Source organism: Oryzias melastigma, linkage group LG10 (assembly GCF_002922805.2).
Source record: "Oryzias melastigma strain HK-1 linkage group LG10, ASM292280v2, whole genome shotgun sequence".
Taxonomy (NCBI): Eukaryota; Metazoa; Chordata; class Actinopteri; order Beloniformes; family Adrianichthyidae; genus Oryzias; species Oryzias melastigma.
In genome coordinates, this window is record NC_050521.1 from 14,816,697 (window position 1) to 14,832,583 (window position 15,887).

Consider the following 15,887-nt stretch of genomic DNA (forward strand, 5'->3'; position numbering starts at 1 on the left):
ATAGAGATTTATCATTTCCAATGAACTTTTGTTTTTTAAAACATTAAAGACTGAGAAAAGCGGGATACACTGTGGATAGTTTGACAGTGTGTTGCTGCTGCCATGTTCTCTGGCTGCAGCTCGATGCAGCGACTTGTCCAGCAGAGCTCACGCCATGAATATGCCGGCAGACAGACCGCTATGGTGGGGTTGAATCACACTTAAACCTCCAGAACTTTGGGATAATTTGCATATTTTCGCGTGGCGAAAGAGGAACGGGCCGCACACTTAAAGCTAAAATTTATCTTTTCATCTATAAATAACTGGCGTTGTTTAAACTACATTTAAAACGTCCCCCGGTGCGCTTGCTGTTCGGAACGTCGGGGGTCCGCAGCCCTCGGGACGCGGCGCCGGATGCAAGCCGGTACCACCAGACGTGGTACTGGACGCGAACCGGAGCCGGGTTAGGGTGCAGGAGCTCTCCGTGTTCTGGCGCCGGGCCGGTTCTAGCTAGTAGCTCAGTGGTTGGAGACCCGACCGTGATCTAGTGAGAGCAGCCGGTGAGTTAGAGGGCGATGAGGGACGCCCGCGCGTGTGGTATGGAAAGGCACGTATGAGAGAATCTGCGATTAATGCGTCAAAAAAATTGTCGGCGTCATGCACATGTCAAGTTAACGCGAAATTAACGCGACAAATCTGACAGCCCTAGTAAAAATATAACATTTTTATTCTACTTTTATTCTTCGCTCCTTCCAAAAGAGCAGTTGGCCATATTCTGCATATTATTTTGGAAGGGGTTGTTGGCCAGATCAATACTCACTATGATCTGTCATCAGCCTGTGGAACACACTTTGGACATCACTGCTCTTTCAGTTGGGATCCAAGTTCAGTGGCTTGCAAGTTCTGACCTTGGAAGATGAGTTGATATCCTGGCAGTACACAACGAAAGTCCAAATAGGAATCAAATAAACTATGACATGTCATTGTATAGATCAGAAAGATTTTTTTTTTTTTAAATACCAGAGATGCAAGCCTTTCTCAGCTTGTAAGGCTTTTGCATAATTTTGCTTCTTTTATCTTCAGGTTGTTCAGGCAGTGCTGGTCTTCCACAGGTCTAAGGTTAAATTTGTCTCTAAAATTTTTCCAAATTCCTAAATATTTTTTTCTAAAAATCCCACTCCAATCATATTTTGATCAATCGCAAAAGTGTTTCAAATGGTCTTTTAATTTTAATTATGTTGTTTTTAGTCCAAATAAAAAAAAAACAGAACAGTGTTGTTTTTTAGGACATCAATTGTGGAGAGCAGTAAAAATTCATTAGAATTTTGCTTTGAGTTTCTGCCGAGACTGTTGACCCAGGATGAGTTCCCATCATCTCTTTGTTTTTTACTCCCTCCTGCAAGCTTACAGCCCCTCACAACCCAATCTAACATTAGCAGGCCAACGAAAATGAGGAGCAATATCGGAGCTATCCAGCCATACAGTTTTGAGCCAACAGGGACCGAAATTCAATGTTTTGCAAGTTTTTGAGTCAAAAATAAAGACGTACGTCTAGTTGCTCACATTATCGTTGTTGCTTACACAAAATGTACTCTAATTTCAGTGACATCTGGTCTGCTGGATGCATACTCTATGAGCTATGTACCAAAAAACCAGCGGTAAGTTACCAGTTGCAACTTATCAACATTTATTTAATTAATTACTGCAATTATAAAGAAGTAAATATTCACCACATGTTTGCACTGCAATATTACGGTGATTATGCAGAAATATTGAGCAGTGGGCAATAAAGCTACTGAGCAAAAAGCTCATGGAATAATCAGTTAGTTTAAACTTACTTTTGAAATATGATCATCAGAAATTTCTGGTCTACATGTTATAGTTCATCATCTGATCTTTTTTTGTGGGACAACTCCTAGTAAGTATCAGAACACTGTCAGTTGTTGTAGTAGTTTTTCTATTGTGTGAACTAAAATGCCAACAAAACAAACAGCATCTTGCAATAGTCAACTGTGAACTCCATGGGGAAAAAAAAACTGTCGTTGCATTTTTTTTCGCTTGTTTGTTTACTTGTTTTTTTTCCCCATAGATTCTCTATATCTTACTGTTTTAGAGTTAATATATACTATATATATATATACCTTCAATCTTTGGATCAGAAGTAAAAAAAAAAAGTTGAGCTTTAGGTGAGGCAACAGTATTTCATCTGACTCTATAACCAGTGGTGAAGCTATAACACTTCATAAAGCAGGATGGGGCCAGAAGATTCTAAACGGGTGGCAAATGAGAAGAGCAGAGTGGACATCCATCACAAATGAAAGGATCAAAAATACATATTTTAAACTGTTTTCTTATTCTTCTTGATTTTAAAAGAGCAGTTATTTTATCTGTGCTAATACAAAAGCTTAAAGAAGAATGGATCAGTGTGTGGAGTGTATGGCTCTGGCCACCCTCTTGAAGAGCTTTAAAGCAAACCATTTCTGCCAGGAGTCAGTAGAGGTTTAGGAAAAATAATCAATTTGCTGATATATATCGCAATTTTTCGTTTGCCGATACTTGTATCAATTTAAAATGATTTTTTTTTTTTTTTTGCTTGATTCATCCCTTTGACCTTTTGGCATCGATGGTGAGAAGCAAAAAAAAAAACAAAACAAAAAAAACAGTTTTATAGGCTCTAAGTTTAAACAGGAACTTGGGTCTAATCCGAATTCTTCCCTTCTTCCTTCCCCTTAGACCTTTCCCTTAACTTAGCCCTCCAAACGGAGGGTGATCGAAAAAATGGTGTCTAATATTTTGGACGTGACTGTTGTTCGATGACGTCATCAATAATCGCCGGTCCGTTGGCATTAGAGCAGAACTTCCAGCGCTCAAATATACATAACAGCCGTTTTATAACTTTAAAAAAGGTCACGCTACAACAAAAAGTCATAACTTACATTTAAATGTAAACGTCTGTGCTTCAGAGTGCACAAACGTGAAGAAAAACTACAGTTGCGGCTAAACCGCAACGGTGGACTTTTGGATGGTTGGATTTAAAAAATATTAATCCTGGACGCAACTTCAATTTCAACAGCCACTTCAAATTAAGGGGAAGGCTAAGGAGAAGGGAAGAATTTGGATTGTGCCCAATTATGCTGTGCACACAATCTTCTGTAAGGTTTTTCACTGCAGTGGGTTATCAAACATTGTCAAAAAATGAAACATGCAGCAGTTGGGTGAAACTAAAGGCTAATGAACAATAATTGTTCCAGATGATTATGGCTTAAGCATTTTTCTGCAGCATCAGAGAAGTGGTAGTTTAGCTTTTAGAAATTATAATATTTCACACATTGAAGAATATATTATGTTTTCCCTACTATCATCTTTGGAAAATTACAGCATTTTCTTTAATGTAAAATTGCTTTCATCATCAGTTCTCTCAAGGTTTTGCATCTTCATCCCTCAACCTCATCCCAAAGATTATAAGTGAACCCAACCCAGAACTCCCGAAAGTGTTCCCATCAGATCTTCGTCAACTTCTGAGGGAAATGCTGGAAAAAAACCCTGAAGACAGACCAACAGCTGATGAAATCATTGGACGTCCCTTTGTTCTTATATGTCTTCTTGAAAAGGTATATCATTTTATCATATTATTAAAGTCAGCCACTAAAATGACATAAATCTATTTTGCTTCTTTTTAGTGCAAAGCAACAGTGGAGAAGCTCCAGACCAAAATAAATGCACTAAGAGATCTGGCTGATGGTTTGGAGACAGTTCATGAAAAGACCAGCATTGGCAGTCTTGCTGGTGGAGTGATCGGAGTAGTAGGAGGAATCACATCAATTGTAGGGCTCATACTGACCCCATTCACTTTGGGAGCTTCTCTCATTGTTACTGGCGTAGGTGTAGGGGTGGGTGCAGTTGGTGGAATTACTGCTGGTGCCTCAAACATCACTAAAATGGTCAAACAGACTTCTCAGCGTGAAGCAGTTGACTTCATCATCAAAGAAATTGATCAGAAAACTAAAGCAATTGTCACCTGGCTTCAGGAGATTTTTGTAGGAATAGAGACCATAGACTCTAACAATCAGCAAACATTAGAAAATGATGGTTTTAATAATGAAACCCTGAAAAACGTAGGCTTTAGAGCAGGAAGAAGCCTAGGTTTTGTTTCAGAGGCTGTCCGACTTGGTAGAGTTTTAACCATTGGTAAAATTGCAGCACAAACATCTAGAGTAGTGCGTGTTGCAGAGGTGGCAACAGGTGTACTATCTGCTTTGTTTGTGGCTGTAGACGTCTTCTTCATTGCCATGGATGCAAAAGAAATCCATCACATCAGACAGGCAAAGGCTTCAACAGCCTCTGACCAAAACACATTGCTGCCCAATCCAGAGAAGGAAGACAAGTCTTCTGCAGTAGAAAATATTAAATCAGAAATCATGAAATTTGTCATGTCAATCAGAAACTCTGCAGATGAGCTGCAAAAAGTTGTGGATGAGCTGAAAAATGTGATGTCAACACTTGAGATAGACCCAGATGAAGAACAAGAGGGGATAACACAAAATTGTGCATTTGGCTTAAAACCAAAGGCCTAAAGTAAAAACTACCTGGTCTCTCCTTTTTGTACATAGTCATTGCACTAATGTACAAAATCCTGACACATTTGGTTAAACTCTAGTATACTATGGGGGTCATGACTAAAGGATGGTATTAACCCAATTCCAATAATTCTGGCTTGAGCTTCTTGAACTAAATTTATTTACATTGTAAATGTGTGAGGGGACATCAATATTTTAATTTAGTTACATTTGAATCAAACTGTTTAATATATATATATATATATATATATATATATATATATATATATATATTATCCCTAAGGTTTCTTCTTTTTTCCTGACTCAGGTTTTTTTAGGAGTTTTTCCTTACCGGGAGGGAGGGTCTAAGGGCAGGGATAACCAGTTTATGTAGTCTGTTTAGTTTTTAACAATTGTTTATATTTTGAAGCCCAATGAGGCAAATCTCTTTGTGATTTTGGGCTATATAAATAAAATTGAATTGAATTGAATATATATATATATAGCTGTTATTTCCTTTGGCAAGACACCTAACTCTCCCTGCCTCCACCTTTTCTCCACTGGCGTATGAAAGTCGCTGTGATAGTCACGGGGGCCATGGCTGCATACTAGCAGCCTCGCCTATGTCTGTGGCTGCATCAGGTGCTTACCATCAACACGTATAAATTGGGAGTAAATTAATAATGGTTACACATTGTAAATGCTGTGAGTTTCAGTAAAAGCGCAGAAAAATCCAATCCATTAATAAAAATAATAAAAAGGCTTGTTCCAAGGCATCCTCATATTGTTGCCCTATATTATTCAAATAAAGAATAAATCTGGCGTTTGTGTTATATTTATAGTATTTTTATGAAGCAGTGCAACAGTTAAAAAGAGAAGTGGTTACTTTGAGGAACTTTCTTACTGTTATGGGTGTTTTTAATGAGTGTCTCTAACTTTATTGTACTCAATTAATGTTATTGTGATAACAGAAATATGCTTGTGATATATGTGGATTTTGTCTAGTCACTAAATGTGTTTGAATTAAGAACATCAAATGGTAATTTTGCAGGGAAAGAAGTATAAGGGAAAATTGTAAATGTTTTTAGGTTAAAAAACGATGTTAGTTTTGGGTAGCTTGTGGTTAAATCAGTGCGATCTAGAACAAATGAAACATGTCAAATGGCTGTTTCTTCACCACCTTTGTTTAAGTCTTTCTTTCTTTGTGTTTGCATTAATAATAAAGTTGTTTCCAGGTATATCATTGTATCCTTTTGAATTCAATTTTATATTCTTTGACTTATATTTTCAAAAAGAGTGTATAGATGTGCCTGTGTTCTGTTGTAAAGCACCACTTTGACCCATTTGGCATTAGGTTGCTGACACATGGCATGAATTCTATGGTGGAGTAGACGACTACATGTGGGCAGATCTTTGTTGCCTTTGCAATGTTAAATTTTCAACAGCTAGATTCTGAAAATAACAATATTGCTAATGTATGATATAAAATACAGTATGTTAGATCAAGAGCAATCCGAATAGTTGTATTAGTATAATGAGAATAATTATCAAAAAGATACCAGCTTACATGACAAAACATTTTACTATGTATTCCAGAAACTCTTAGCATAGACTTTAATCTTGAAACATATTTCCCACATCTTTCTTCATATCCTGCTTCCAGTCTTACCTTGTGTATACAGTCACAGAAGGATTGATTGACTGACTATTCTGACTTCAGCAAAGCATCACACAATTGCAAAAGAGGCATGTGTTATTCCTAAATGTTCTAATAACATATGCATATTATCCATGAGTAATAATAATAAAGTAATTGCAACCCTTGGTCTGATTTAATTCTCCTATTGTTGAAATACATATGCATCTTCTCTGCAAGTCCTGAAACAATTTCCACTCAACAGTATTCTTTCTTTGTCAATGTTTTAAAAACATATGCATATTTTGTACAAGTCCTGACAACAACCAAAAATTCCCCTCAACAGTTTTATATCGCTTGCCAATGTTTAAACAACACATGCATCTTTTCTACAAGTCCTGACAACAACAAAAAATTCCGCTCAACCGTTTTCTTTCAGTTTGTCAACGTTTAAACAACTTGTGGATCTTTTCCACAAGTCCTGACAAAAAACAAAAATTCCACTCAACTGTGCTTTCATATTTTCAGTGTTCAAACTATTCATGTATCTTACCTACAAATACTGAAAAATAAACATTACCCCAGACAATTTATTTTCACGTTTCCTCTGTATTTATTGGTACACTTAGTGTAAGAGGTGATTCCCACTCATTTTATTAAAAAAAAAAAAAAAAAAAAAAAAAGGCTGGAAAACATTTAAAACAAACAAACAATCCTACGTTTGTCTGTTTATTAATGGACTTAGATAAGCAAAACATTTTTCTTTTTCCAGGTATGACTTGAATTTTCAGTTTAGCATTTCACAGCAGCCTTCTTTATTAGCTCAGAATGAATAAGAAAGAAGTGGACAGTAATGGATGACACTCATCACAGTTTTTCTTTTTTTAAATAAATTCTGTCCTTACATATTGGTTTAAGAGATCTGATCCAGTGAAGCAGCAAAAACCATAGCAAGAATATCTGGAAAACAAGTGGGGAAACTGGCCCTTATGGCTTGGTAATTTCCATAACTGACATCCTGAGAATTCTGATGAGTATCTTAAAAAATTCCCCCCTCTTTTTTTCTTTTTTTCTTTGCTTAAAGTCACAGTTGTGACGAGGGAAACAAATTGTCACACAGTTGTAACACAGCAGTAAACAGGCATCTGTACCATTCCAATATGGTGTCCAATTTTGCGTATACACTAAGCTAGCATGCCAGCTCTAGTGGTATACCTCATTAGGAGGGATGCTCAGAACTCCCGAGTGGTAATGGGCTGCTTGTCCCAAGGGCCCAGTCATTCACAAGTAAGAACCACTGAGCATACTCCACCGATGCAAACAGATCTACCCCTCACCACCTCAGAGTGAACCAGAGGCATTCCACCACCAGTGGGTAGAGCTGCCATTCACCTGGCAGAAGCCTGCGCTGATGCAAAAAAATTGGCCAACAAGTTCAGAGACTCAAAAACATGAGCAGCCTGGAGGCTAGGCAGCCCACGTTAAGATGTGAGTTGGGACACGCAAGACTCAAACTGGCCACATCCCTCCCTAACCTGGGAGTCTACCGAAATGTTGTTGGGGCACACCAGAACATGGGCGGCCACTCAGCATCTGCAATGTTCCAACATCCCGGAACTGGCGCTTCAGGACGTTGATGTTCTCTAAACGCTGGAGTGGATGTCCAGAGGCTCGACATCAACTAGTCAGCACCAACCAATCCCCCAAACTATCCAAGATTGGTCTGCCCAAGGGCCCAGAAACTTCAGACAGTGGGGCACTGCTCTCCATTTATTAGTTTCTTTAAAAAAAAAGCCTTTCTAAATGACAAAATTCATTCATCTTCTTGGCCGCTTCTTCCCTTTCGTGGTCGGGGGGTGCTGGAGCCTAACCCGGTTACTGATGGGTGAAGGCGGGGTTCACCCTGGACAGGTCGCCAGTCCGTCGCAGGGCCTCAATCACACAGCCATTCACTCACACATTCATACCTAGGGGCAATTTAGAGTCACCAATTAACCAATGAAGCATGTTTTTGGACGGTGGGAGGAAGCCGGAGTCCCCGGAGAAAAAACCCACGCATGCACGGGGAGAACATGCAAACTCCACACAGAAAGGTCCCAGTTGATGTTTCTGTTTCAGATCCCCCAGCCTGGATTTGAACCAGGGCTTTCTTGAAGTGAGGCAAGAGCGCTAACCACTGCGCCACCCTGCAGCTTTAACTGACAAAATGATAATGAATCGATTGGTTGACAATGATTCGACAGAGAAATTTAACTTACATTTAAACATAATTTTATAACACATCATGGCTGTATGACATTTATTACGTAACAGGTGGCTATGGAAAAATGTCAAACACACACACACACCCACACACACCATCACTTATGTAACTACTTATATTGATGATTGTACATACATTCGCCATGCCTACTAAAATATCTGTGTATTGTGTAAAATCCTAAAACTTTTTTGGGTGGGATATTGACAAATTGCATGCGAACTCCACCACTGTTCCTACAGAGATGAACATTTCTAAATATATGTCTCTTGAAAAGAAAGACATCGTACAGACATTGACTTGATAGCTTCATTTAGCTCCAATGATTTTCCTTTAAGTAAAAAAAGTTTTCGCCTCTTAGAAAAACTTGTTTATTCTACAAATCCTAACAACATTTTACTTTCACTTTCTCTCTCTCTCTATATATATATATTGGAGCACTTGATGCACAAGGTCATTCCTGCTTTCAGAGGTTTTGGAACGTTTGCTTCAAAGCTGAGTAAGTCCAGAATATTTTTTAACCTTCTGCTCAAAATCTTTCCTATTCAGAAAAACTCAAAAGCAATTTACATGCCATTTATCTAATTGTTATTTGTGTCTGTTGTTTTATGTTTCATATGTTCAGATAAAATAAGATATGTTTATTTCTAATGGGGTTTCAGTTTAATTTCTAACTGGAAATTCACAGCAACTTTTTTAAAATAAAAAACAAAGAGATAAATATTTGAAAACATTTTTTTCTTTTCATTTTTTATATAAAGGAATTAACAACAAAGATGGGAAATCAGCACAGCAGTCTTCAAAAAGAAGGCTACAAGATCACAAAAGAAACTGACAAATATATTATCGTCACGAAAGATTTTGACATATTTTTCATAAAGAAGGTAAGTGAAAATACTCAACTTACTATGATTATCATTTAAAACAAAAAAAAAAAAGCTCAACACACACACACACACACACACACACACACACACATAAATATATATATATATATATCATCAGTCACTCAACACGAAGTAATTGTTATTGATAAATATCATGTTGTATTTACTTATTTGTTGCAGTTTGGGGCTTTCCTCAGATTCATTTCTTTTTACTACAATCTTTTGCTTTTATTATTGTTATGTTTTAATCTCTTCCCAAATCTCATTCTTGAGGGTTTTTTTCTATTTCACTGGACCGTCTTGTTTATTGTAATTCTTTAAATTACTTGGCAAATAAACATTTTAGCCACCATGACTAGTCCGTTTGTTAGTGAACACCTATCCTTCAGAACAGGGGTGATCATGACTGGTTTTAATAATATATATTTTACATATTAAATGGCATATATAATATCTCAGAAGGGGCTGTTATAAAAGTATTTCTGAACTATTATCTTTAATTATTTAAATCTAATTCTTCTCTTCATATTAATTACTAATGTATAAGTAATAATATAAAATAGCAAGACATTCTTTTTTATGTATTGTTATTCAACACTGAAAATGCGTTTATGTTGCTTCTTATGTATAGTTACACCAAAAAGACGATAAAGAGTTAGCTTCAAGCAATGAAGCCCTCAAGAAGATAAACCATTCACATCTTTTGGACATCAAGGGTTTTAAGGGTAAGTTTTGAAAAACTCCATCAAGCTTCTGATTGCTTAGTATTTATCCCAGGATTATTAAAGAAAAAAAAACAAAAAAAAGAAGTCTCAAGATTTTCCAGCGATCCCAGCCCTGCTGCCAGAAGCATAGACTGAAACTTGCACAAAAAAATCCAGTGACGGCCAATTTGACCACAAAAATATGAACGACTGATCATTTGACCGCAGTCAATGAGAAGATGCCATCCTTTCTTCTCTGGCACCTGAGCTTGGCAGATAAGGCCAGATGAGGGGTTTTGCGTATGTGCAGCATAGCTGTTGTGACGTAAAAACAGCTTATTATTGGCTCACCTGCCTTGACTCACATATGAAGTGAATTCCCATCACATTCCTAACCCATAGAGTTCAATATGATGATGGTCCACCTTTTGCAGCCATTATAGCTCCAACTCTTCTAGAAAGCATGTCAAAGGTTGAGGAGTGTCTTCATAGGAATTTTGGACCATTCTTCCAAAAGCACATTGGTCAGATCACACTCTGATGTTGGTGGAGAAGGCCTTGCTCTCAGTGTCCACTCTAATCATCCCACATGTGTTATGGGGTTCAGGTCAGGTTTCTGTGGGAGCCAGTCCAGTTCATCCACATCAAACTCTGTCCTCCATGTCTTTATGGACTTTGCTTTGTGCACTGATACACGGTTATGTTGGAAGAGGAAGGGACCCGCTCCAAATTGTTCCCACAAGGTTGGGAGCACGTAATGATCCAAAATATGTTGGTATCCTGAAGCATTCAAAGTTTGTTTTACCAGAATTGAAGGACCAAGCCCAACTCCTGAAAACAAACCCTCACCATCATTCCCTCTCCTTCAAATTTCACACTCAGCACAATCCAGTCCAAAATGTACAGTTCTCTCCTGGCAACCTCCAAACCCAGACTCTTTACACTACTGCATCTGCTTCTGGGAGCAGCCCATTCTGCCACAAATGTTTCTAAAAACAGTCCCCATGCCTGAGTGCTTGATTGTAGAAACATGTGGCAAGTCCAAGTAATTAGGACACCAGATTCTGATCATTTGGATGGGTGAGCCGAAACTTTTGGTTGTATAATGTATGTTTCATGTAAAATGTCCCCCTGAGTCTTGAAGGACCCTTGAACTATTATGGATCCAACTAAGCTAACTACAAAAAAGTGAAAACTGTTTTAGTTTGTTTATGTTAAGGTAGCTGTTAAAAACACCGCTGGATAAAATCTGACCTTGTTGTTTTTATTCCAAAGGCGGTAATCACATGAGCTACATGATTATGGAATACTGCCAGGGAGGGAGCCTTGCTAAAACGATCAGAAAAGAACACTTGGACCCTTTTAAGGAACAAAAGGTATGGTAGTTGCCTTTGAAACATTTTTGAAGTAACACCCAAACCCCCCTACCCCAAATTGTATTCATCAGGGCAGTCCTATAGCAGATTGAAAGGATCCTTCTTGTGTCTATTTAAGATTCTGAGCTGGTTTGTTGAGATCATCATGGCTTTGAAAGCCCTTCATGAAAAAGGTTCTCCTCACAAAGATCTCACACCAGAGGTAATGCCTGATTTTCTTTATCAATGAAATAAATAGAACAATACAGTGATGTCAGTGATGTTACTTAAAATTAAAATTGTGCAACTATGTGTGTATTTTCACTCTTCTCTTTTAACCCATATTTTTTAAGTACAGTCACAAGCTAACCTTTTACATATTTGCTCTTTTATAGAATGTGTTCTTAAACAAGTTCGGAATCATAAGAATGGGTGGGTTTGGAATAACCAGTGAAAGGTAATTTATCAATTAATCAATTGTATTTATTTATTTATTTTTAACTTGTCCTGTGCAACAGCTGAGCCAACAGATGTGGGCTGAGAGCTTCTTGTGTTGGGAGATTTTGCTTTCACAACAGGGATTTATTGAGTATAAACCCCTGTTGTATTTCATGCTAAACTTTATTTATATTGATTATGTTTTATTTATTTATTTTTCTTTGTTGTTGGACCGGACGGAAAAAAAGAAGGTTGTGGAGGTGGCAAAGGGAAACAACTTCATAAAACAACCAGGACTAAGAAACAAACTAAAATGGGCTCGGCCTGTCAACACACACACTCTATAGTTGCACACACACTTGTTGGCCAAAATAGTCTCCACATTTAAACTAGTCATAATGTATTCAATGCAACTGTGACTGCAGCTCACACGCTCCATCATACAAACCCATTCAGATAAAGACTTTCATTCTGTCACACAAACTATTAGTGCTAAGGTGAGCTGACAACTGTGCTCAGATGAGTGTTTATGTTTGGCTGAGGTGGGTGGGGATGGAATTTACTCAGGGGAAGAGCACCCGGCCTTCCCCATGCTAAGACCCCCCGCCGGGGCAGCAGCTGCAGCCAGGACCCCCCCAACACCCGCCATGGAGCTGCGGAAAAAAACCGCCACCTGGGCAATCCTGCCAAACACCCAGACCAGGGCACGCGGGGCCGCCGCAGAGGCCCCCCACACCCAAGAGCAGGAAGGCACAGGAACACGGAGAGTACAGGCCCCAGCCCAGCCAGAGGAGCAGCCAGGCTGAACATAAAAACAAGAAAAACATTGAAAAGAGTGATGTTAAAATGATCGCCCCAGCAAATCCTGCCCTAGCCCCGCCCACCCAATGTTGCAATAATCCATCCATCCATCCATCCATCTTCCTCCGCTTCATCCGGGACCAGGTCGCGGGGGCAGCAGTCTAAGCAAAGATGCCCAGACTTCCCTCTCCCCGGCCACTTCCTCCAGCTCCTCTGGGGGGACCCCGAGGCGTTCCCAGGCCAGCCGAGAAACATAGTCTCTCCAGCGTGTCCTGGGTTTTCCCCGGGGCCTCCGCCCAGTGGGACATGCCCGGAACACCTCACCAGGGAGGTGTCCCGGAGGCATCCGGACCAGTTGCCCGAGCCACCTCAACTGGCTTCTCTCGATGCGGAGGAGAAGCGGCTCTACTCCGAGCTCTCTCCGGGTGACCGAGCTTCTCACCCTATCTCTAAGGGAGCGTCCAGCCACCCTCCGGAGAAAACTCATTTCAGCAGCTTGTAGTCGGGATCTCGTTCTCGGGAAGCCATTCCTACCAATCACGCCCCTCCAGGTGCCACTGTCATTACCCACGTGGGCATTGAAGTCCCCCAGGAGGACGACGGAGTCCCCTGTTGGGGCACTTTCCAGTACCCCTTCAAAAGACACCAGGAAGGCCGGGTACTCCGAACTGCTGTTCGGCCCGTAAGCCGAAACTACAGTCAGAGACCTGTCCCCCACCCGAAGGCGAAGGGACACGACCCTCTCGTCCACCGGTATGAACTCCAACACTTGGCGGCTGAGCTGGGGGCTCACAAGTAAGCCCACCCCAGCCCGTCGCCTCTCACCATGGGCAACTCCAGAGTGGTAGAGAGTCCAGCCTCTCTCGAGGGACTGAGTTTCAGAGCCCAGGCTGTGCGTAGAGGTGAGCCCAACTATATCTAGTCGGTATCTCTCAACCTCTCGCACAAGCTCAGGCTCCTTCCCTCCCAGAGAGGTAACGTTCCATGTCCCAAAAGCCAAATTCCATGACCGGGGTTTGGGCCGCCGAGGCACTCGCCTTTGACTGCCACCCAAACCACAATGCACCGGCCCCTTCAGAGCTCCCCTGCAGGTGGTGGGCCCACTGGGGAGTGATCCCACGTCGCTCCTTCGGGTTGGACCCGACCGGGGTCCGTGGGAGGAGCCCCGGCCACCAGGCGCTCGCCTCCGAGCCCCAACCCCAGGCCTGGCTCCAGGGTGGGGCCCCGGTGACGCCAATCCGGGCGACGTAGCGGAATCTTTCGTATTGTTTCTCATAAAGGGGTTTTGAACCGCTCTTTGTCTGGCTTGTCACTCAGGACCTGTCTGCCATGGGAGACCCTACCAGGGGCAGAAGCCCCCGACAGCATAGCTCCTGAGATCACTCAAGCACTCAAACCCATCCACCACGTTAAGGTGGCGGTTCAAGGAGGGGTGCAATAATCCACCCCCCATAATTAAATAAATAAGGATTAACAATAAATACATTAATCAACATAAAATAAAAGAAACATGTGGCTTGGCTGCGTGCGGAAACAGTACAGTGGGATCCATTAATCACAGGGGCCGCTGCACACAGGGCATCGCCACGGCACCCACCCAAAACCGAAAGGCAGGGGTCCCGCACCACAGCTGTAAAGTCGCAATGCAGACCCCCTCCCACCCCAGACAAGGCGAGCACCAAAACCGAGCCCCAGAGACAGCTGACTTAACCTGGGGTAAATGGATCACATGAGGAAACACTGGAGCTTAGAACAAAAGGTTTAAATAGAACAGTTACAGGATATGATAAAAATAGAAAATAAATAGCTTCATAAACCAGCATTTAGGATGAATACAATACATATTAGCTAAAACAATAAAGCAAAAGCAAGAGATCTATAAAAGTACGTTAATCATCTGAAAGCTGTATTAAAAAGGTGAGTCTTGAGCCCTTTCTTAAAAATCTCTACTGACTCTGCAGCCCTGAGGTTCTCTGGCAGGCTGTTCCACAGGCGAGGACCACAATGGTGGAACGAAGCCTCACCGTAGGTCAAGGTCCTCACCCAAGCAACAACTAAAAGGCCATCGCTGGAGGACCTCAGGGTCCGAGAGTTCATATTTTAAAAGAAAATCTCCAAAATAAGAGGGTCCAGAGCAATTAAGAGTTTAGTAAACCAACAAAAGTACCTTAAAATTGATCCTGAAACGCACAGGAAGCCAATGCAGCAACTTTAAAACTGGTGTAATGTGTTCCTGTCCTCTGGTTCCCATCGGAACTCGTGCTGTCATGTTCTGAAGGGGCTGTAAACTGTAGATAGATTTTTTGGGTAAGCCAGAGAGCAGGGCATTACAATAATCAAGACGACTAAAATAAAAGCATGCATTAGCATCTCTGCAGTGATGTATGTTATGACTCAAATGCATGTTTTTAAAAGGAGTTAGGCTTTTAAGAAACTACAATTAAACTGTTAAGTGTTTCATGGCAGCTAAAATAAGAAATTTAGAAGAGAAATCATACAAATAAGTCCAAAAGACTGCAAAAGAGACTAACACTTTTTTTTTAAATAGCTATAAGTATTAACTTTGCCTCTGTTTAATTTGTGATAATAAATATACGTGGTTTGCACAATAATTGTTTTGTTAAATTTACGTTCTTGTCACCACTAGATTTTTTTTTTATTAAATCATAAAAAATATGTATATACAAGCATTTTGATTCTTTCTTTTATATTGTGCCGGATATTCTGATTTCTCAGTAGCCTTGTGGTTAAAAAATGGTAATTCATTTGGAATATGATTCCTTTAACTGAATGCACCAACATAATAAAATATTTTTTTTGTTCCCCAGCGGTTTAGGAGGCAATCAAAATAAACCAATACATTATCTGCCTCCTGAAACCCTTACAGGTGGGATCTATGAGGAAAAAAGGTATTTTTATTTTACTTATTTTTCTTTATTTCATTACATTTAGGTTAAAAAAACAAACAAGGAAGGTAGTTTTTTTAGATCAGATGAAAGAACAGTTTGTAACTGGAATAATGCCAGGTATATGATCAATTTATTTATTATTTCCTGTTTTATGGATAGGGATATACCGTTCAATCTTTCAGAATCTCAATGTTGTTTATTATACAGTTTTTGTCATTATTTCAATTTTAAATTTGAACAGCATATTTCTACATTAAATACAATAAATTAAAAATGAAATATAGACTTTGATACTTTATGTAGTAATTACATTTTTAGTTTGTTTCACAATTAAAGGACTTTATGTGTTTGTTGTCATATTT

General features: G+C 39.9%; 2 protein-coding genes across 2 annotated transcripts in view; both read left to right on the top strand.

The window, feature by feature from the left end:
- LOC112153659 overlaps positions 1–4,553 on the top strand; it is a 9,062-nt gene extending 4,509 nt beyond the window's left edge. The window contains exons 7-9 of the mRNA XM_036214056.1: positions 1,583–1,637; positions 3,393–3,590; positions 3,660–4,553. Of these exons, the coding sequence (XP_036069949.1) occupies positions 1,583–1,637; positions 3,393–3,590; positions 3,660–4,553 (1,147 nt within the window). The remainder of the gene's footprint in view (positions 1–1,582; positions 1,638–3,392; positions 3,591–3,659) is intronic.
- A 4,350-nt stretch (positions 4,554–8,903) lies between these two features.
- Positions 8,904–15,887, top strand: part of LOC118597886 (serine/threonine-protein kinase Tao-like) — a 10,382-nt gene continuing 3,398 nt past the window's right edge. The window contains exons 1-7 of the mRNA XM_036213792.1: positions 8,904–8,930; positions 9,193–9,315; positions 9,950–10,043; positions 11,298–11,398; positions 11,517–11,600; positions 11,773–11,834; positions 15,445–15,525. Of these exons, the coding sequence (XP_036069685.1) occupies positions 9,208–9,315; positions 9,950–10,043; positions 11,298–11,398; positions 11,517–11,600; positions 11,773–11,834; positions 15,445–15,525 (530 nt within the window). The 5' untranslated portion in view covers positions 8,904–8,930; positions 9,193–9,207. The remainder of the gene's footprint in view (positions 8,931–9,192; positions 9,316–9,949; positions 10,044–11,297; positions 11,399–11,516; positions 11,601–11,772; positions 11,835–15,444; positions 15,526–15,887) is intronic.